General features: G+C 36.3%; 1 protein-coding gene across 3 annotated transcripts in view; it reads right to left on the bottom strand.

Annotated features, from left to right (window-relative positions):
- Positions 1-18,001, bottom strand: part of atrnl1a (attractin-like 1a) — a 473,626-nt gene that overhangs the window by 167,360 nt on the left and 288,265 nt on the right. For all 3 annotated transcript variants that reach the window (XM_073920776.1, XM_073920775.1, XM_073920777.1), the window contains exon 27: positions 6,803-6,881. In XM_073920776.1, the coding sequence (XP_073776877.1) occupies positions 6,803-6,881 (79 nt within the window). The remainder of the gene's footprint in view (positions 1-6,802; positions 6,882-18,001) is intronic.

Here is an 18,001-nt window from a genome sequence, read left to right as displayed (position 1 = left end):
ATTTTTTATTTATACATTTATGGCAAGATAGAAGCAAAAATTAATGAGGTTAGTTGTCAAAATACAGCTAAATCCCTGTCTGCTGGGGGGAGACCCTATTAGGAGATTCATAGACATCTGTACAAGACGTCTTGTGCATCATCATTAGAATTTCAAAGTGCTTTTGATTGTTTGATCTCATATCCAGAAATTATTGTTGGGAGAGTCATTATCATAAACCCAGTTCTAAATTTGTTTTCCACACTCTCGGTTATGATCCATAATTAACTATACTGGAGAGATTACATTATGTCTCCCTTTCCGGGTAAGGAATCAGCATGGAATTTCTCACTCCTGGGAATTTTATGGATTAGAAATGCAACTTTCATTTTCCCACAAAGTGGCTGTTTTTAGGACTCGCCAGACACAAATCATAGTGTTTCGTTATGCGACTACTCCATATATAACTCCAATCTGCATGCCGACAGACTGAGAGCCATTTCCAGCTGCAAAGAAATGATATTACATTTGGTGGAATGAAATGAAAATCCCACCCCCCTCCTCAACGTTCTGCACTTTAGAAAGAAGGAGGGCCGAAATAATGAATTAGGCCCATTTGAGGATATTGACTGATTCCCTGAGTGCTCACGGCGCCGTCCGTCCGTAATCTATCTCCGAAATAATCATTCATGCTCTAAATACATCAGAGAGAGCGGATCATAAAAAATACACCATTCAGCTCCATTGATTTGCATTGTTAATTTCCCACTTGATGGCTTCAGAGAGAGAGGGAGTGATGAAGGGGCCGCAGCGGCGGGTTTAAAGTATCCAACGCGGCAAATCACAAGATAGCCGCTGTCAGCAATGAGGCTTGACAATGAGGAAACACAATTAAGCGGCAGCGGAGAGCCGAGTGATGCAGCTCTCCATAAAACTTCGGTGAGATCACAACTTATCAGCCTCCACATAACCGTAAAAGCTCGGCTGAGATAAAGTCTGTGGTATGAGATCTTTATCTGAGGCTGCTTGGCTGTTTTCGAATGTGCCTGGTGCAGTGTGGGATAGATCTTGCTGGATGGGACATCATCACTGCCAGACACCTGAGCTCTGTTGTGTCGGGAGGGATGTGAAAAATAACTGTGAACTCGAGGAGTAGAAAGAGCTTCAGTGGAGCTACAGCAGGGCCTGGATGATATGGGACAGATGTCATAAATAATGTAGACATTTCAGCTAACTGTGTGTGCCGATATGGTGATGTTAACTAACAAGGGATAGGAAGAATATGCAATAAGTTCCAGAATCATATAGGGGAGAAACAGTGCACACAGACAAAAAAGCTTCTATTATAATTATTACAGTCGTTTTAAAAAGATAGTTCTTACAAAATGAAAATTTACTCACTATTTATTTACCCTAAACGAGTTCCAAACCTTTATAAGTTTGTTCATTATGTTAAACACTCAAGAAGATATTTTGAAGGGAGATGAAAACATGTAACTGTTGACATCCATGGAATTTCAATGGTTTCCAGCTTTCTTCAAAATATTTTGAAGACATTTGAAATTCACATAGTTTTGGAGGAAGTAAAGGGTAAATAAACAATGGCAGGATTTTTAGTTTGCAGTAAACTGTCCCTTCAATATCAGTGCAGAAGGTACAGGTTTTTTTTACCAAAAAAATAGAAGCTACATAGAAAAGCGCAATTTTTTTTAAATAGATTTTATAATGGGAAAAAAATCCATTCTAAAAGGTTTTTTTGTACTATGTGCACATTTTTAAATAAACCATTATTCACAGTCTTTACTGTAAACTAAGGCTTAAGGCCAAACTCACACTACAGTTGCCTCAATCCGGGCCAAAGCACGCTTTTCCCCCCTCCCGTCTCCCCCGATGGCCCGCACTCACATTACAATCGGGCCTGGGCACGCTTACGTCATCGATGCTGCACTGTTCAGTAAGCGTTCTCGCTCAACACAGTAGAGATTTCTGTAGTTATATTGTTAAAGTCATTTGACATTCAGTGACATGCAGTCAAATATTTTGCCAAACAGTCCTTAAGGATGTGATGACACGCAGTCAGATATTTTGTCGAACAGATCCGCCACTTTTGGCGCTTATAAACAGTCATAAAGCCTTCGTGCTGCAGGAATGAGGAGGTTTGCTGAAGGTGCACAGCTGTGGTGCAGTGAGGGGTTTGCGTATTTAATAAACTACGGCAGTTTGCGTTCACTGAACAGTAAGAATGATTAATAAATCCATATGAAACCATAAAAGTCACGTCTCGCTTTCAGTTTCGGGCTTTGGCGCGTTTTGCACTCACACTACAAGCATACAGTGCCAAAACCCACGTGAACTGCGCTCAGGCCAACCTCTTCCAACCGGTGGCCAAGTGAACAGTGCCTGAGCCTGATTCAGAGCACTCACACTTCTCAAACGATCCAGGAAACGGGCCTGGGCATGGTTCGGATAGCATGGTGAGAGTACGCCCTAAATTTGGTACCCGAGGGGTCATCAGACATACCATTAGACAAACCAAGAAATTTTTTTTTTTTCTCATGAGTCTACATTTATATTTAGACTACCCAATTTGAAGTGTGCATGGCTTTTTTTCTTGTTTTTTGTTTTGTTTTCATTTATGGTGATTTATGGGGGCTTTTTGCTCAAATGTGTTGTTGAGATTCCATCGGAGGTCTTCTGGCTGTAACTGAACTTGCAGGTATTTTATTTAGATCTTCTTTTTTGGTCTGTCTGGAGATGATAATTAGCTAGAATCTTCGATCCGTTTTGACAGTAGTTGTTTGTTGTTCAGTGTGTTTCATGTTTTAGATGAGCATCCTATTTGCTGAACTTTTTTATACATCTTCCATTTCCAGTCATTTGTTTACCTTAATTGCGCTATTTCACCCATGTTGTTTTACAGTTCAGAAATAAATATATTTTAACACCAACTCCTAGATAAAAACAAAATATCAATGACATTTTTTAAACTTTTTTTTTTCCATAGAATGAATCATCTTTCAGTCCATTAGCTAATTGCTTAAAACAAGCAACACATGACCAAGCAACACTACAACATCCACAATTAAATCATCTGAAACTCACAAATATCACTACTGCTAAGGACAAGGGTTCAAGAGGTTACTGATATAGGTACAGACATTTTTAAACACAACTGTGAACACAAAACATTCACATTTTATGAACTTTTTTAGACCTAACACAAGATTTTGTCATAAAAAGCTACAAAAAAACACTTTATTGAATTTTTATTTTAGTTAATTTTAGAGTAATCACTTTGTGAAGTTTTATAAACTAATTTCGAGAAGAGCACATTATATTATTGATGGTGGCTGGTCTCTCATCTACAATCACCTATACTATCATCAATAAACCAATTAAAATTAATCCAAGCCTACAATTATACATCTATAACCTTCCTTTATCTTCGTTTTTGAAGAATCCCAGATGAACCTTTTTCTCCTTCACCATCGGGGGCTCCCGAGTCCTACCTGATCTCAGACCCACCTTTTCATGCTAAATGACCAGGCAGGAGCCAGTACCTCAATTATTTCTGATTTTAGAGTTCTCTCCGGGGACAGCATGCCAAAACTGCTTTTAGTATCAAGCAATATCTAAGCATGAACTCTTGAAACATTCAAATTTTAATTCTGGTTACTTTTCACTAGTTTAATTCCAATTCAGTCTTGCAATTTTCTAATCCATTCTCTACAAATCTGCTTGATATAAATTGTGTGTTGTATGGCGTGTCGGATCTCTTGTATCTCTTGTCCTTGCCTTTGTTCTCGCAGTTTTTATTGAATGCCTTGAACTATGAATGCCACGTTGTCAAGTTAAAAGGAGCACTTTTAAAAGCACCGTGTCTCACAAAACATTGATGAGTCTCAAAACTCCATTCTGTTCAGTTCAGTTGTGCTGCATCTAAAAAGAAAAATGTGTACAAGCCTTGCAAAACACTGAGTGCTGACCTGGACTTGACACAAACTACTGTCTGAAGGATCAGCTTGCAAGGTACCACGATAAATAAATAAATAAAATATTATAAAAAAATGTTCCTTTTGATATGTTGACTAAATTCCAACTTGTGTGAGAAGTTTGAAAAACAATGTTGTATTGTTTTCATGGCTGTCACGGCTGAGTACTCTGGTTCTGATGCCAGTCTCTACAATAAAGTACACCACACTTTGAACTGATGAATTATTTACTGTAGCATCCCTATCAAATCATCACATTGTGTTTCCATTTCTCTAGTCAAAATGGTTTTTGGCCGCTGAACAAAGCATGAAGTCTTTTATTTGATTAAAACGATTCCATTATCTAAATGCCCGTTTTACAAGTAGATATTCGATGAAAAGTGAAACACAACTGTGACAGCCATGGTTGAAAAGTGCACACATTTAACTCCAATAAACTCCACACTTATGGCTCTCGACAAGCTTTCAATTACCAAGTCCTTGATTATTGTATTGATTATGAAACGCTCAATGACAACTCGTTTGCAAATTCCCATTTGCATTTACACAGCCACTAAAATGACACAAACGAAAGAATAAAAGGACAGAGAGAGAAGGTGGCATCTGTTGGGGCTTTTAGACAGATACATCACACTAATCCATTCCTTCTACATGAGCCCCTGTCAGGGTTAATTGGTTTGTGAAGATGGGTAATGAAGGAAAATGGCGGCGTTTATTGTTGCGCCTCTCTCATTAAAAGGACGCAGTTCGGCTGACATTTACACACCCATCAGACACCAGGAGGAATGCGTTATAAAACGAGCAGCTTTAACTGATCTGAGCACAGTAACGCTGCATGACAGTGTTTCATAAACTATAATGAGGTTAAAGTCATAAGACGTTTTACAAAGATCAACTACACCCAGGAGCATCATGGGAGGTCACAGATGGTAAAAGCAATAACAACCCAAGCTAACACAAACCGGTAAATGCATGTGGGGGCTCAAACACAGGAAAGCTAATGTGTGTCATTTCTGGCTTTACAATTGGTTGCACAAATTGGAGGTCCCACACCATAACCCATATGCTATCTGGTTGTTAAGTTGTGACGTATGAAATACTGTTTCTGGGTCCAAGCCGCTACTCATTTGAATTGAGAAAATATTTATTTATGACTACTTTTTAGTCATATCACACATTTAAGGGATTTTTATATAAAATCATTTTAATATAAATATTTAAATTATTTGATATAAATTCTGGCCATCTGATATTAGGCATGATATGATATATATGTATATACATATATATATACAGTTAAAGTCAGAATTATTAGCCCCCCTGAATTATTAGCAGACATTTTTTCACCTGTTTAATGGAGAGAAGATTTTTTTTAACACATTTCTAAACAGAATAGAATGATTTGTTCTGTAGACTATCGAAAACAAAAATAGCTTAAAGGGACCAATAATTTGGACCTTAAAATTAATTTAAAGAATTAAAAACTGCTTTTATTCTAGCCGAAATTAAACAAATAAGACTTTCTCCAGAAGACAAAATATTATCAGATATACTGTGAAAATTGTTCTTGCTATGTAAACATTATTTGTGAAATATTTAAAAAAGAATAATACTGACCTCAACTGTATATATATTGCAATTGTAATTTTTGAATATAATGCATTGTTACATACATACGTAAACACTTTTTATTACCATTTGATGAGCCTCCCCATTCAGTTTAATATAGCATTTGCACCCAGAAGCTGCTTCATGTGACATCACACTTGGCTGAATAAAGTGTTTTGGAGGTCTTTTTCAACATTGCATTTTACATTAAAAACACAGTTGATTCTACTGAAACTAAGAAAAGATCTCCATCAACTAGTGATGGAATGGTTCGATTTTTTTCCGCAAGCCAGATTTTTCAGACTATTCGTTTTAATGAACTGGTTAAAAAAATAAATAAAAAACAGATCACAGGTTCTTTTACGCTAAAACAAAACGATGCCATTCACAATGACGTAATTACAATCCTCATATATTAGGACTCAACATATCAAAAATATATAACCATACAGTTACATTGCAAATAATTTAATTGAAACAAGGCTTTTCAATTCATACGTGTTCCATGTAAAACATCATAATTCAGCACAAGGTGATTGGGTGCAGTGTAACTTTTTTATGTACGTTCGTTCGACTTCAGGTCATGATGTCAATGCTGCAATATACATAACACAGCAACATTTTAAAGTACTGTGTCATTTTGGTCATACATACAAGGGTTAAGACAAATAAAACTGTAATAAGTTTAGTATTATTTGTGTGTATTTATCTTGTCTATTGTGTTCATCAAATCTTCTGACCAATGTCCCTTCCCTTCAAGACGCTTTTCATTTGCTTTTGATGTGATGCACTTAAACTCTCAAAAACAAAACGCTATTGGCTGTTTTTTTATATATTTATTAAAAAGAGAAGCTATGATACTGTATTTCTCACCCTGTCTTCATGTTTCAATTGAGATTACAGTACATCAAATTTAGAATAAAAATGCACATTTCAAAGCACTTCACGAGACCTTGAAATGTTTCTGTCATGTCGTGTCTGGTGCAGAAAGACAAATTGCATGTCACGGGAATCTTGTGATGTGTTGTTAGGACACAGTGTAATGCAGCAATGTAATACATGTTTTGGGCATAAACAGTAGTGCATGTGTAAATTTTATTTGCTGACAATTTTCGGTGTATAATGATCCCTGATGGTTCTGGTGTTAAACGTTTCAACTTTAACAAGAACCCACATGTAATTGGCACTTAGGTTTGGACCCATCAATGTTGTGCAGATGTTACCTCTCTCCTGCGTGATGCCCAGCACGTCTGTTTGACTTTCCAAACCACAGCCGCAACCAACAGCAGGGACAGGAAACAGCTGGAGACAAAACGCACAGAAAATCAATAGATCAGTCAATCAAATCAAATTCATGAGTCTGTAATCGCAATCGTGGAAAACATTCCACTAACCTCAGAGGCTAGACTGAGGACAGCTGTTTCATATTTGTATTTCAAATCCCACAATCAATAATAAACAAGTTCATCCAGCATGAAAGAATCAATGCCTTATGGAACTGACAGTTGTGTCAATCATACTCTATACGCAATGCCAGCCGGTGCAGTGAACAGGGCTGATTTTCTCTCTAAAGCCATAGACTGCACAACGTCTATTTTTGGAAAGACGGGAGATGTTTGATCATATTAAAAAAAAATGCTGGCCTTGAGAAGGGCTAGTAATTTTAAATGCACAAATAAAAAGCAGCATTCCTCTTTGTGTTTTTTTTTTTTTTTTTTTTTTTTTACCATTGGCAGAATTCACACAACATGATGACAAATGCACAGAGCTGAAGTATAGAGGGGAATAGCATTTGGGAGTCATACACAATCCATTTTGTTGTTGTTGTTGTGGATTTATTTATTTATTTGTTCCATGCCCAGTTTTCGGCCAGCATCTGCTGCAGTACAGTACATGATAAAGCACTAGTAGACAAGTGGGTAGTGTTGCCTACAATGTAGGAGAGATGAGTGTCACAACTCATGGACAAATTCATTCATTCATTTTTTTTTTAGCTTAGTACCTTTATTAATCCATGGTCGACACAGCGGAATAAACTGCCAACTTATGCAGCATAAGTTTTACACAGCGGATGCCCTTCAAGCTGTAACCCAACACTGGAAAACACCCATACATTCACACGCCTACACTACAGTCAATTTAGCTTATTTAATCACCACCTGTCTTTGGACTGTGGAGGAAACCGGAGCACCCAGAGGAAACCCATGCAAACGCAGTGAGAACATGCTCCACACACAAATGCTAACTGACACAGCCGGGGCTCAAACCAGAAACTTTTTTTGCTGTGAGGCAATCGTTCTACCCACTGCTCCTATTTTATTTCAAAATCGTACTGACCCCAAACCTTTGACCGGTAGTGTATTTATAAAATAAAAAAAGTCAAAAAATGTAATTGCCATTTAGAATTATTATTATTTTATTTTATTTAATGCAAGAACAAAACAACAAATTAATTATTCATTCATTTTGTTTTCGGCTTAGTCCCTTTATTAATTGGCGGTAGCTACAGCTTAATAAACCGCCTAGTTATCCAGCACATGTTTTATGCAGCAAATGCCCTTCCAGCTGCAACCCATCAATGGGACACATCCATACACACTCATTCACTACAGACAATTTAGCCTACCCAACTGACCTATACCGCATGTTTTTGGACTGTGGTGGAAACCGGAGTACCCAGAGGAAACCCACGCAATCGCAGGGAGAACATGCAAACTCCACACAGAAACGCCAACTGACCCAGCCAAGGCTCGAACCAGCAACCTTCTTACTGTGAGACGAAAGCACTACCTACTGCGCCACTGAGTCACCAACAAATTATTAAATTAAATATAAAACAAAATATAATTCATCAAATTAAAATGCACACAAATTGTAAGTATATTGCAAACCATACATTTATATAATATTGCAACAATTCTTCACTGTTGTAATTTAGTAATTTATGTCAATAATTGGAAAATCTATACTATCTACCTTAATTTTTGCTAAATACATTTTTACTTTTTCTGTATTATTTCTTAAAAATAATATTACAGTTTACAACTACTTCATAAGCACATTAAACCTAACATAAAGCTAAAAACTTTAAATCATTCCATATGGACACTATGGCTTTGTATGAGTGAGTAACAGAAAGGATGCAGAGCTTAACCAAGGGTCAACATACTGACAAGGACATCAGAGAAACAGGGGCATACGAGAATAATGTCATCTGCCCATCATTCACATTCAAACAGTGCCCCCATTCAGTCTGCATTATTACAAATACATACCATCAACCGCACAGACACACTGCCTAGAGGAAGAATGTTCAATCTCAAGACAGACAATCTGAAGCTTTGTGAGACTCTGCAAAAAGTATATGGGGTGTTATATGAAGGCAGGATTTGATTTTGCACCATAGGAAGGGTATTGCAAGTGCACAGTTTGGGAATGTGGGCTCTAATACAGTCTCTTTGCTTAAGCATCATAAATTTAGGGGTTTAGCTCATTACATCTGGAGCTGTTCAAATGCTAAAATTAGCGCTGGACTAATCATAGAGTAGTTGAGGTAATGCAAGAGTCTGAAACCGGCTTTTCAACCATTTCATCTACCATATTTCAAAACCCAATCAGCACAAGTCAGGGGTCCCTTATTAAATCTATTAATGATGAGGGCAATTAATTCTTAACGAGCTGGATAATGCTTCTAATGGGTGGAGAATGAGACTCAATAATGCCTGAGCACTTTCACTGAGAAACTTATGAAAGCACATTCTTTTAAAAGTGGTTTGATGAAGGTGTTGTTTGAGGACAGAAACCATATTGAATGTGTTTGAGGATGTGATGGATAGACAGTTTGCTCAATGAGTCGCTGAGAAAGCACTTTAAGTGGAAATGGCAGCGGTTTGTGCCTACATTGTCAGAGAAAAGACAGGAAAAGTTTTATATTACATGTATTTAACATGTACTTATAGTGTACTTACCTAAAAATACATGATTGCATAGGGTAACTATTGTACAGGCTGTTGAGGAACAGTACAGTTGTTTTCAGGTTTATGTAATGGCTATCCTAAGAAGACTACCAGTTAGTACTGTACCTGTCAATAGGTTTAGATGTATAATGTTTTCTTTTTTTTTTTTTTTAAGAAGTCTCTTCCGCTCACCAAGTCTGCATTTACTTAATAACAAAGTGTAGCATAAACAGTACATTTCCATAATATGTTTATTTTCAAGGTGGAGCTTATTCATGCAATTTTAGTTATATATATATATATATATATATATATATATATATATATATATATATATATATATATATATATATATATATATATATATATATATAGTCACATAACTTTTGTTAACTTCACATTCTTTAATCAACAGTGTGTCCACAGTCATACTGGGGTGATATAAAGACAATAAGTCTTTCTTTCCATTTTTTTTATGTTAAAATAGAATCCAAATCCCTCCCATTTTAAGGACCACCGCAAAAAATCTGTTCAGCTCTCTGTGATCATCAATCAACGTCAAATGTGATCAAGAATGAGTTTCACAAGTTTAAAACCTTTTTAAAACACTGCATGTTTGAAATGAATTACATTAATTACATTAATTAATTAAAGTGAAATTCTATTGTTCTATTAAGGTCTTCCTGTCTTCCAATATCAAATAAAATGTTTGAATTACAAATTTTCCCACTTGTCATGATTAAAAACCAGGACTGTTCTGCTAAATACTAAAAATTAGAATAAATAAGATCTTTATATAAAAAATAAACACAAATAAAAAATATATTAAAAATATACACAAACCCATACACATATAAATCCAGAGAAACTTAAAAATTGAAGTGGCCTCTTGTTTTATTTATTTATTTATTTCATTGCTGTATATATAGTGTCTGTTCAGTCATGTTGTGTAGAGTGTGATCTGCTTGTAGTATTGATTATCACAGGTAGCAAGAAGCCTCTGAAGGATGAATGAAGAAAGCCAATCTACCAACGTCGCCCGAGAAAGCAAACAGCCTACGAGGATTAAACAATCAATACAAACAACCATACAAACCGGAGCTGAGGACAGAAACACACACACCATCACGGCCACTTCCTGCATCTATCCGTCATCCCGCCCGCTCCTGTTTATGTTTATGAGTCACAATAACACATAATCTTGTATTCACTCGCTCTAATAGGCACAAAGGACAAAAGCCCCATTATACCCAAATCGCGAGTGGGAGAGAATCGGCTTTAGCCAGTAACACAAGTCAAATCAATTGCCTGCAATCTCCATCCAGTGCCAGCGTTCAGGGACGCCAATAACATCATCTGCGATATGAGCCTGTTCATTCAACACTTCAGGCCTCATATGGCTTCTGTCCTAACAAAAAAAAAAAAAAAAACAGGAGGAGGAAAAAGGGAGAGGTGGATGAACGTTAATCAACATAAGAGTGAAAGAGAGTGTGTAATTGGGCTAAACCGAATTGCAGTGTCACCAATTAGCTGGAGGAGTGGGTGAAAGGCTTAAGCGCTCTTTAATTGTTACTGTTTTTCTTGCTCATTTAGTGAAGCTTTAAGAGAGCAGAGATAGAGAAAAAAAAAACACTCTTCAAAGAATACATACTCAAAAAGACTTTCCGAAGTTAATGAGGGATTGCAAGGAAACATCTATCTGTTCAAAAGTACAGAAGTGACTATGACTAAAAGAGTGTTCTTCCAAATTATGCGTCTATTGTTATTTTATTTCCATTGTCCCATTTATTATTTTAATAGCCTTTAATTTTTATGAATATGTTTTTTTCCCTTCCTAATCTCTATAATGGTCTCTTTGTTTAGAAAGATTGTTTTTTAAATAAATTAAAAAATAAAAAGCAATAATAATTAAAAAGCCCTCTGGAATGATTGTGACAGACAGCGCAGTTTACCTTCTGATTAAAAAGCTCATCCATTTTATCAAAGCCAGATGAATGAGGAAGAGATAAATATCCATGTATTTGCTTGAGGCACGCAGCCCACAGTCTCTCAGGAGGGTGTTTTGAAAATTTTAGAAGACTTTAAGAAACGCACTTCTAATTAAGATTATGTTAAGAGCTGGAGGTAGTGTAATATGCAAATCAAATACATGAATCAGACAATTGGAAAAAAAATATATATACTAGCTAACTTTAATGATTTCCTTTTTTCACTAAGTGTAATTAAATATACATATTGTATGCCTTCCAATAAATTGCTGCAGCGATAATGAAGTATTTCTGAGGGCCAACCTGGAAGTTTTGAAGCCTAAATGTAACGCTCAAAGTTAATAAAGTTACTATAACCTATGACTATAATCAACTAGTTTGTGCAAACTTTCTAACAGTCAGAGTTTGAATAGCTTTCAAGAGGACTGATATAAACAACAATTATGTAAAAATTAACTAGTGATTTTAATTAATTACTTAATTTATTTATTTATTTGCTACTTAATTCTGGTAGTACCAGTACCACAATATGCGACTTTGCTTAGATAAAAGGAAATTAAAAAAAAAATAAAAAAAGAAAATATATATATATATATATATATATATATATATATATATATATATATATATATATACTGTATATATATAAAACCAGAACCAGGGCTCAACAGAAGATTTTTGACATTTCAAAATCTATAGGCATCTTTAAAGCAACTGACCCCTCTCCAGACAACAAATAACGGCCTTCTTTAGCAATATAACCAATCATTTTCACAGATTTAAAAAAAATAAATGAATAAAAAATCTAAAACCTTAAATCAGAAAAAGTTGTGGCAGGATGGAAAACACAAATAAAAAAAACGTAGTGATTTCTAAATTTCGTTTGACTTGTATTTCATTACAGACAATACAACAAACATTATTTAATGAGTTACTTATGATTGTTTATTGTTTTTTTAATAAACACATTTTCTAGTTTTTGCAACACATTTTAAAAAGTTTAAAAAATAAAGCATTTACCACTGTAATGTTGCCTATCCTTTTCAGAATACTTTAAAGACTACTAAATACACTAAGTAAATAAGCGTTTTAAGTGTAATTTTGTCCCATTCTTCCTGTAAACAAGTCTTAAGGTGGGCAACAGTACGCGGTCTTTATTGTTGCATTTTGCACTTCAAAATGCACCACACATTAACACCACATTAAAGGCAGGTCAGAATTGCAGACAGATCAGTCAAACACTGTATCCTCTTCCTCTGCAGCCATGACTGTTTAATGTTCAGAATGTGGTTTTGCATTGTCTTGTTGAAATATGCATGGGCCTGCCTGAAAAAAGCAGCATATTGTGTTCCAAAATCGATGTACTTTTCAACATTAAGGATGCTATCACAGACGTGTCAAGGAAATTGACAAATCCATATACCATGTCCGACCCTGGCTTTAGGACTTGTTGCTGGTCACAGTCTAAATGGTCCTTTTCATCTTTGGTCTGGAGCACATGGCATCCATTTCTACCAAAAAAAAATACCTGAAATACTGATTCAGCTGACCACAGAACGTTTCCACAGTGTGATGGTTCATCCCAGATGCTTCAGAGTAGGGATGCAATGATTATAAATTTTAGTTGTATGGTTAAAGTCTAAATAATAATTTCGGTTTCACTGTTATCACAATTGTTTGCATCAATTGAATTCAAAACCCCACTAGATTAAAACTACAATTATTTTAGATTTTGTTTTGTAGTTCGGGCCTAAATAAATATTAGTTGACATTTTAAAAGTTCATTTGATTGACTATATAAATATGTGGCGATTATGGATGCATTTATTGGGTAAAACTGCTACTTTTTAATATCATTCAATGTGTTTTTGGTCGTTATCAATGCGTTGTTAATTGAGCGTGTGCAGCGTGGCAAAAAGACCCAGTGCCAAAACTATTATGGCACTGCTGCTTCAGTGACGATCATGTCTCGCGTTGACAAGCTGCTTCTGCGTGCAGTGTAAAAGCTCTAATCTGTTAACATGGATGGCAAAAAAAAAAAAAAAAAAAAAAAAAAAAAAAAAACATGCACTGCTCACACTTGCGGTGTGAAACAGGGTTGAGTTTGTCAGCACTCTCCGAAAACACTCGAGATTGATCTCAGCTGGTGGGTCAACACTCGCCACATGATCGCTCTCATCGGCACCATTATTTGTAGGTGAGTTTAAATGGGTTAGCAAACCTGTGTAATTTCCATTGCTTCTTCCTTAAACTTTAGCTGTATGCAGTTCCAGCAGTCACAAAAGTCCCTTTCATCTCAACTAGGTGTGCCTGAAAAGCGTGAATGTGTTGCGAACGCTTCCCTCCATTGAAAATTACAAACTTGAACAAGCTTGCCTTAGTTAATAGCCTCAGTCATAGTTAGTTAGTGCACGGTTATTAATCTCGTTCTACAAACTAGCGCACAGTTGGCATAACTTTGTTTAGTTGCTGCAGTTTTGTTCTGTGCAAAAACACGGTGTTGAGAAGCCTTTACGATTAATAAGCCCTGACAAATTAATTTGTAGTTAATAGTGAAACTGGTTAATCATTGCATCCCTACTTCCGAGCCCAGAGAAGTTGATGGCAACTCTGGACACTGGCTTTCTTTCTTTTTTTGTGGATGTATTATGGTACTTGACAAAGGTTTTGCCAAAGTAATCCTAAGCAAATGTGGTGATATCGCTTGTAGATGAATGACGAGGAACTTAGGCTTGCACTCTTGTCTTTTATGCACTGAATTTCCTCCAGATTCCTTAAATCTTTTAAATATGTTATGCACTGTTGAAGGTTAAATATCCAAATGCCTTCCTGGCTTTCTTTGAGGAACATTGCTTCCAATGATTTTCTCACAAATTTGTTGGCAAACTGGCAATCCTCTGCCTATTTTTTACTCCTAAAGGACTAGACCTTTCTTAGATGGTGCTTTTGTTCATTCATTCATTTTTTTTCTCAGCTCCCTTTATCAATATGAGGTCGCCACAATTGGAAGAACCGCCAACTTACCCAGCACACCAGCGACCTTCTTGCTGTGAGGTGAGAGTGCTACCCACTGCGCCACCATGGTGTCCCTGGTGCTTTTGTACTAAAATATAATTACAATCATCTGTTGACATCAACTGTTTCAAATTACCATGATAATCAATGTACCTGATCCCCAGCCCTAAATTGCTCCCGCCCCATTTTTTTTTTGTAACATGCTGCAGGTCTGAATGACAGGAAACAATGAATATTTACAAACGGAATGAAGTTGACCAGACAAAACATGAAAAGGTTTGTGTTCATATTGTCTGCAATGAAATAAAAGTCAAAGTAAATTCAGAAATGACTGCATTGCATTTTCCACACTGTCCCATTTTTTTCTAATGTTGTGATATAAGTCCTGGTTTCAGAACTTAAATCTGCAGCACTCAATAAAACACTTTTTAACTTTTAAACTGCTTTCATTATTTAAACAGAAATACATTTATAACAAGCATTTACTTTTAAGCAAATAAATTGCATTGGTTGAAAAAAAGTCATGCTTCATCATATGCTAATCAGACTTGTTCAGAAACATTTCCAGTAACAGAAGTATAAAGCACTGAAAATGATTCTTGCAAATGAAACTTGTTGAACATTGTATTTTATCCTTTTATTTGCACTTACTAAAGACTCTTCTGTTAACAAATGACAGCAAGCAATTGAAATGATTTTAAACAAAGATCAGAGATATCACTGAAGATTGTATCACATCCGATTTGGAATAAAACAAATTGTGATTGCAAAATGAAGCTGATATGAAATGTAATTGGGTTATGTAAGTAGTTTAGTGGACCCACTTGTGTTACGCTAGAGGAGGGTTTGTTTACCTCTTTAGAGTGTCTGGTAAATGGTGGTTTATCCATCATCCTGACAGCCAATAAGGTTAGGAAGTCAAGAGTTACACGGTGACTGTGACATCCAGACACAGAGAATGTTTTAGATGGGGGAATAAATAAATAAATGGCTGAAGGGAATGCAAAAGGGGTAAGAAAAGAAAAGTGAATAAGGTGTTATTAACTAACTTTATTTACTTTAATAGCCCATCCAGTGTTTAACCCTATGAATAATAAAGAAACATTTTTTTGTGTTTTTGATTATTTTGGTTGTTTTAATGCAAAAACAAAATAGAAAATGTAAGTAAAATGAATCAATTCCAATGTTGTGGATGTGATTTTGCTGTAAAAACTTTAAACATAAATTCACAGAGAATGCATATGTTAAAAGTACACTGGAACATATGTTTGTATTTTACAGAACAACTAACCACAGAGTTAAGGGATCAGAAAAAAAAAAATCAACCTGTAAAAATATATTTTTTTAATGAATTGAGGGAAATAAACATGCATTATGAATGAGACCAAAAAAAGTATGAGTTTACAGTATACGACATTCTTTGTGAAAATAAATAATACTTATCAAAAGAATCGTAGTTGGCTTGCTTTAGAACAAACACAATTTGACATGTTTGCATTTATGAGGAAAAAAATTCCTCATGGACATGGAATCTCTCCATTACAAATGTGGTGTAGGTTGATGTAGGGAAAAGGAGCGAGGACTCAACTGTAAGAAAAAATGGGTATTTATTTATAATAAAATAAATAAAATAAAATAAAATAAAATAAAATGCAAAACAAACCACCCTGAGGGGGAAAACACTAACAAATAAATAAACAAACAAAGCAAACTAAACTGGGCAGGCTGGCAAGGATCAGGACTGGAACACACAAAACAAGATGACATACAACAACGAACTGGCACAGGACAGCAGACATGAGGAGAATATAAGCGGAAATAATTAACACAAAAACAGGTGAACATAATTAACTAATAATGGGTTAACAAAGATGGTGGACTAGACAATAGACGGGAGAGCAAATGACAAAAAGACAACACAAGCCATGTGCTCACATAAAACAAGACTAGAACACGCAGCCAATGAGAGAACTTATTTACCCCGTGTTCACAAGACAACACTAATGGCTCGTTTACACTGACTGGTACAGTACGGTACGGTTCAGGTCGGTACGGGTCACCTTTATCAGGCTTGCGTTTCCACTAGCAAGGGTACCCTTTTGGTGGGCGTAGTGTATGACAAAGTTTCAGTCGACGTCATGCTCGCTCGAGAAAATGTCTACAATAAAGCTGCACAGGTTGCTGACATATCATATGAAAAGCACTTCTCACAAAACAGACACTTTACACACATAAATACTTCTGTATAAATGTTTATTACGAACTTTGATGAACCTGAGTTGATTAAAACTGCAGATCAATGACAGTGCGAAATAGCCTACTGTAACATCTGTAATTATTTTAAATAAATAAATGAACATATATGAACACATACAGACCCTTACAGTCCCCGATATGTTACCAAATACAGAAAAAGTACACACAACATACATTTTGTCCTTAATTAGGTTCAAAACAACACAAAGTATAGCCTACAGTCATCGAAAACATCTCATCTGTGTCTGTAAACTTCAGCAGCACATGTAGCCTCTGTTAGAGTGTCATTCCATCATTCCCAGTTCATATTAGTCCTAAAGGTGATGATAAAAATGAAAACAAGGCAGTTTGTTCACGTTTGTTGAAGAAATAACGTGCTCCTTGGCTTTCCATTTTTTTACGCGCTCCACTCTTGCGTATGACCTTTTCTTTCTGAATGTATCATTCTCGCGTTTGTCAGCTTCTCAGAGGATTTCCAAAGCTTGTCAATAATCAAGCGCGCGTTATTATCATGAGTTCAAGAAGTTAGTTATTTCAGATATTGACTAGTTTAGCTGCGCGTCTAGCTCCGCCTTTTGGTACCCTTTCTCGTGTTTAGGACCATTTTGAAAGGGTGCTGAAAAAGTGGTACGGTACAGTTTGGTTCGGTAGGCCTTTTGACAGTGGAAACAGCCATAAAAGCTTACCAAACCGTACCGTACCGGGCCATAAAAGCACAACACTGAAGCACACAACAAAAGCACGCGACCCCAATGTAAACCCCCAGCCACGTGCTTAGACAACACCAACATAAACAGATGCAAGACACGAGCACACGTTAGATGAAAACACCTTACCGTGTGCTCACACATATCCAACGCGCATGTTTCATCTTAGTGCTAACTGAAACCAAAACCAACCAGACTGAGATGCTGAGAATGAAACAGCGCGATGCTGACAGAACAAAACATAAACACGAGTACATGAACGTGCGTTCCAAGCACGCACAGACCACGCGTTCGATCGAGAGTGCGCACGGTCTGCGAGCGTTCACGACGGTGCCCATACAGAGACACACACAATAACAGAAAACGAGTGCTCAACCCGAGAAAACTCGAGCCGAGCACAACAGGACAGGACAAGACAGAGCTAGTGTCTGGACTCTGTCACTAAAACAAGAATTTACAAGACCAGAGTGGCAGAACCCTGATACAAATTAAATGTTTTG

The sequence above is a fragment of the Danio rerio genome, chromosome 13 (genome assembly GCF_049306965.1).
Source record: "Danio rerio strain Tuebingen ecotype United States chromosome 13, GRCz12tu, whole genome shotgun sequence".
Lineage (NCBI taxonomy): Eukaryota > Metazoa > Chordata > Actinopteri > Cypriniformes > Danionidae > Danio > Danio rerio.
Note: the sequence above shows the minus strand (reverse complement) of the source record. Positions and strands in the feature narration are given on the sequence as shown.